Raw genomic sequence first — 5992 nt, forward strand, 5'->3', positions numbered from 1 at the left:
GATTGCTAGTATCACTCAGCCCTCTGTGAACAGTAAACAGCCATCAGGTGCTAATGATCCATTGTTAGGCTGATGGTCCTTCTTGAGCATGTGATCAGCTGGTTTTGGTTGTCAGCAGCAAACTGGTTGATCCACTCTGAGAAGGTGCTATTTAAGAGACTGAGCTGAATACAGCACCTCAGACTGAGGAAGTCTCTCGGATGAAAGACAAAACGTTTCTACATTTTTTTGTTGTTTTGCTTTGTTTTGTTTTTTTTGAATGTCCAGAGGACCAGACTTAACTTTTTTAGATTTTTCTACCTGGATTATTGAGCATGCATCAGGATGTTTGTCTAGTTCATTGCTGTTTTCTCAGTTGAACAACCTCTGTGCTAAAACAGCTCGCAGTCAGCTCCGTCAGCGTCAAGTCAAACCAAATGTTCATCCAACTCTCGGTGGACTGATGGATGGATGATAGAAGGATGGATGCAGATGCTGGAATTAGCACATTGAGAAATAACATTTAAAAAACAATCTGCCATTTTTTCCCTGTTAAATGTGACAAAGTGAAGACTCAACTTGTCTGCTGCTTCCTTAGATAGAGAACTTTACTAATTGTCTTTTCTCTGTTTGTGAATGTTCCTGTAAAGTCCTGAGACAACTTTGTTGTGAACTGGTGCTTTATAAATAAACTGAACTAAATTAAATTAAATCTGCGTTGTTAAGTTTGACACTATTGGCTTGTCTGGGGTCAGAGAGCGTGAGGTTAACAACACAAATGAAACAAAGAAAAAATAGAGTGGAAAGGAAAATATTTTAAAGTAGTTTATTAGAATTCACAATATTGTATGATATAATAAAATAGAAATAAAATCATAAACTTTCATAACTTTTCAACATTCCTTTAAACAGATGGGGTAATGTACAGTATATAGATGACGAGTCAAAATAAACACATTTTAATTATTTCTATACCCAGAGTTACTAAATAAAAAATAAGATTTTGTTTTGTTACCCCCCCCCCCCCCCCCCAAGTGAAAAATGATCAAATAAATGGAACATTTTTGAGCTTCTACTTCATTTGTGGTATTTTTCCTCACTCCTAGAGGAACATATTTATGTGTTATTAGTCCCTGTTCCTCTGCAGTCTCTGTGAATGAAGTGAGTTATTTGGACAGAAGTTTTTCTCTCTCCAGTGGCAGCTGTGAGGCGAGCCACTCAGTGGTGCGCTTGCGTGCTTCGTCCCAGCTGTATTTGGGCTCATAGCCAAGATCCTTCTTGGCCTTCTGATAGGAGAAGGTGAATTTTGTGTTTAACAAGGTGAGCAGCTGGCGGCTTATTGGTGGGACGATGTGTATGAAAGGTCGAAGTATCATGCAAAGTGTCTCCAAAATAAAACACAATATGTAGAAGAAGCACAGCGGCAGCAGGAGCTTCTCCTGAATGCTGAAGCCCAGAGGAGACAACAGAACGTGGTTAAAGTCTGAATAACTCACAGGTGGTGTGTCATCAGAAATGAAATAAAACTTCCCTCCAACAATGTTCCTTTTCTGTGGATCTTTCAGGCTTCGGGCTGCTTGCAGATGACCATAGGCCACATTTCCCACATAGACCGGGTTTACATGAGCTTCTCGTTCAGACATGCGATACAGAACATCCCTGTTTTGTATCCCATCCCTCATGTGGCCCAGCAGGAAGCGGCAGCCATCTCCATAGATGTACATGGGCCTGAGGGCACATGTGGCAAGATGGCCTCCGTTCTTTAGCACCTCACCGTTTGCCTGGAGGGTTCTGTCCTCAGCCTCTTTTTTGGTTTTGCTGTAGCTGAATTTCAGAGTGTTTTCATAAATCGTGTCTTCATTGCCATTGATTATCGATTCTCCTCTGGGGTTTGGCCCCATTACTTCCACCGTGCTGGTGTAGATAAAGGACGCCACATTCTCTTGGATACATGCCTCCAAAAGCACCTGAGTTCCTGTAATGCAAAGATTACAAGCTTAATGAGTTCAACTTTGCGATCAGAAATAATTAAAGAAGTTGAAGTTTCATTTGAACTGCAGACAGTCAAGTTAGATTTATTGACCATTAAATGCCTGTACAAGCTAAATTTATTGCTATTAGATGTGATTTTCATTGTTTCAGAGTAGCTCCGTACCTTTGACATTGACTGCATAAAGCTCACTGTACTCCACCGACCCAGTCACATCAATGATAGATGCAATGTGGAATACAGTTGATGCACCACGTAAAGCTTTTCTCACGAAACTAGCGTCTCTGATGTCCCCTTCAAACACACTCAATGTTTTCTCGCCTCTACAATCTGACAAAGAGTAAATGACAGTTATTTTCTCAATGTACATAGAAATGCAAGTCATGTGGGACCCAGTGTAAATGTACACAGAGTGAGTAAGATTAGTGCTACATTGTGCTGAATTAGTAGAATACAACAACCAGAGTACCCCACACTGGAAGGGAAAAAGGAAAGTTCAAGTTTCTTTATTGTCATTTGCATCACATATGGTACATGAGGTGGAACAAAATTGTGTACTCAAGGTCCCAGTTACACCCAAAAATAAAATATAAAGTATGAAAAGAAACAGTATACAAGGATTCAAGATACACGCTAAACACTAATAATGTGAAATAATCAGATATATTAAACAGCAGCCTGAACATGAGTCTGTAGTGAGCAGATGGGTTTGAATACAGCAGCTTAAACTCAAGAGATCAGCAGCATGGATAATCAGCAGCACAGACAAAGTGGCATATCAGTTAAAGTGGCATTACAGTGATTCTCCTGGTTAGAGATTCATGAGTGTAACAGCCTCAGGGTAGAAGCTGTTCCTCAGCCTGGTGGTTCCACACTTAATGCTCCTCACCCTCCATGGAACGGTGCAGTTGTATTCTAGACACAAGGCCAGTGTGGCCAGTCCTGCTTTGATTTTGCCATAACCAAGCCACACCAGCAAAGCCCATGCCATGGAAATGCTCTCCACATGCTCCACCTAGGTCACAGACATGCTGCCTGGTTTTTTTCATTTTCTGGGAAATATTAGAACCCTGGAACATGGTGACCTAGTTATGAAAGATCCAAGATAAGAAAAAAGTAAAAAAAAAAAATAAAAAAAAAAACTAAAACAAAAAAAATAAAATAAAAAAAATAAAATAAAATAATAAAAATAATAATTTAATAAAAATAATAAAAAAATAAAACTAACTAAAAAAGAAACCAGCTATTTGTGCACTGTCAACATGAACCTGGATGTTGCCACTCCAAAACTCATGACTATGTACTTTTTCACTTCGCGTTTGTCATTCACCTATGTTTTTAACCTCTTCAAGGACTTTAAGTGAACTTTGAGTTATTTGTATAACTTTTGCATCCTCCACCCTGTTTTTACATTGGTTTAAGATACAAAAAGTAAAACATGAAGATTTTTTATAAACATAATTTCTAAAAGTTTCTTGGATGTATTCAGTTAAAATAATGGAGACCTTTTTACAATAAGTGTCTTTACAAATGACTAATTAATAGCTAATATTGCAATTGATAATTAAACACTTCATAAATTGTTAGTTAAATGCATAAAAGAAAAAAGAAAATATTTCCCATTCTTGCCTAACAGTGAGCCATGGTGTATCAATCAATCAATCAATCAATCAATCAATCAATCAATCAATCAATCAATCAATCAATCAATCAATCAATCAATCAATCAATCAATCAATCAATCAATCAATCAACCAATCAATCAATCAATCAATCAATCAATCAATCAATTCAACTTTGCAGTGATGTAGAGCTAGGTTAGCTTCAGTTAGCTTCAGAGCTCCACTACAGTCAATTTTTAATAACGGGTTCTCTCTTTTTCAAGCTACTTGACAGATATGTGACAGAGGTACTGTGCGTAGATGGTTTAATCAGTGACATGAGACGTTAATTTTCTTTGACCCATCAAAATAAATGTGGTCATTTATTTACAGAATCAAAATTTAACATCAAACATTGTACACTTGATTATGCTATCGGCTCTGATTAATAAAACTTGGCACGTTTTACTTAATAAAAACAACAGACATTTCTGAAGATATCTGGATTAATTACTGGCAAGATAGAAGAGTTTTAAAGATGGGAAACTCAACTAGTTTAAATTGAGAGAAAAGATGGATGAGGGAAAGTGTGTTGATGAGGAACAGCACCCTCCATCCAACCCCAGCTCAGCCCCGGTACACTCGGTAGTGAAGCGACTCGTTACCTTTGCAGAAGATAGGTCAGCTCCGGTACAGAGTTCCATTTCAACGCTACCTTTCAGTGTCTCCTTAGGATGTCTGAGAATCGTCCGAAGTAGTGACGGTACTCCGCTCAATAACACGCTCACCTCCCGGGTGGACTCACATGAGCTGTGAGTCCGTCAGAGGTTCCACTCAGATGTGGAAGGCTCCATAATCCCAACTAGACTCGGAAGAACTCCCAACTAACTCCAGCACTTCAGAACTTTCAGAACTTCTGTTCTCCCTGGAACTAGGAAGTGTCGACTTTTAACGAGTTCTGCTTCCGGTCACTTTTGGGAAGCCCTGATTGGTTGAAAGAACCAACAGGGGTGTGGTTTTAGTGACGTCAGAGGGTCAGTACAAGTCAAAAAAACAGCCGAGATGTTTAGGAACAGGCAGAGAAATGTTTTGACAAAGAGAGAAAAACTACAGGTGTCAGTTCTCTTGTTTCCGTCTGAGAGGTTTCAAAACATGACAGTTCGTTCCAATAGACTTGTTTGCGACTGTCTCCGACTTTTGACCGACATCACACTCTCATTTCAGACAGAAGATCAAAAATGCATAATTACTTTGTAACAGACATTTAACTTGATTTCTACTTTGAATGAGGATTAAAAATCATTAATACTGTTTCACAGTTGATTTAAAATGAGTGGTTCACTTCAACATTTAAAAATGGTATGAACTAAACACACTTTTGATTATCAAGATATTGTAAAATAGTAATGATGATATAAAAAGAGAGTGTTCTTTCAATTGTTTAGTTCAGGATACAATTAGACAGTCTCTGGATGAGCTAATTTGTATTTCTGGATTCAAATCAATGAAATAACAGTTCCTGTCCCATGAAGGTCTTCAGAGGCAGGTTTTGACCGGAGGCCGAGTTCACTACAACTTTATTGTCAGAGTCAGAGTCAGAGTTTCTTTATTGTCATTCGCACCTCATGTGGTACATGTGGTGGAGCGAAATTATGTACACAGGGTCCCAGTTACATCCAACAATAAAATGCACAAGAAAAACAGTAATAACATCCAAGACATGAACCAAGAAAAACATCAACCAAATATACACCAAGCACTCATAAGATAAAACATTGAACATCAGCACAAACTTGAACATGAGTCTGTGAGCAGATGTGCACGCATGAACACACCAACATTAAAACAGATCAGCAGCAACATGAAACAGATCAGCAGAAACATGATATGGTTTTTCACAGTGATTATTCTAGTTAGAGATTCAAGAGTCTAACAGCCTCAGGGTAGAAGCTGTTCCTCAGTCTAGTGGTTCTACACTTAATGCTCCTTAACCTCCTTCCTGAGGGGAGTGGGGCAAAAAGTGTGTGTGCTGGGTGAGTGGGGTCCTTCATGATGCAGGTGGCCCTCTTCCTGCATCTGGAGGTGTAGATGTCTGTGATGGTGGGGAGGCTGATTCCAACAGATTTCTGTGCAGCCTTCACCACTCTCTGCAAAGGTTTTCTTTCTGCAGCTGTGCAACCTCCATGCCACACATTGATGCTGGAGCACAGGATGCTCTCCACTGCACACCTGTAGAAGGAGGTGAGGACTGAGCTTCCCAGACCAGCTCGCCTCATCCGTCTGAGGAAGTAGAGTCTCTGATGAGCTTTCTTGATCAGGCTGGTGGTGTTGTTGCTCCAGCTGAGGTTGTCATTCATGTGTACACCCAAGTACTTGTAGCTGGAGACCACTTCCACCGCAGATCCTCTTATGTTCAGGGGGG

The 5992-nt window shown here is 39.5% G+C and overlaps 1 protein-coding gene across 1 annotated transcript in view; it reads right to left on the bottom strand.

Moving 5' to 3' along the window:
- Positions 1-1145: 1145 nt before the first annotated feature.
- hsd3b1 (hydroxy-delta-5-steroid dehydrogenase, 3 beta- and steroid delta-isomerase 1) overlaps positions 1146-5992 on the bottom strand; it is a 10832-nt gene continuing 5985 nt past the window's right edge. The window contains exons 2-3 of the mRNA XM_037686670.1: positions 2135-2299; positions 1146-1954 (exon numbers count right to left, since the gene is read on the bottom strand). Coding sequence (XP_037542598.1) covers positions 1146-1954; positions 2135-2299 — 974 coding nt within the window. The remainder of the gene's footprint in view (positions 1955-2134; positions 2300-5992) is intronic.

This window comes from Nematolebias whitei, chromosome 13, assembly GCF_014905685.2.
Source record: "Nematolebias whitei isolate Nwh7 chromosome 13, NemWhi1, whole genome shotgun sequence".
Lineage (NCBI taxonomy): Eukaryota > Metazoa > Chordata > Actinopteri > Cyprinodontiformes > Rivulidae > Nematolebias > Nematolebias whitei.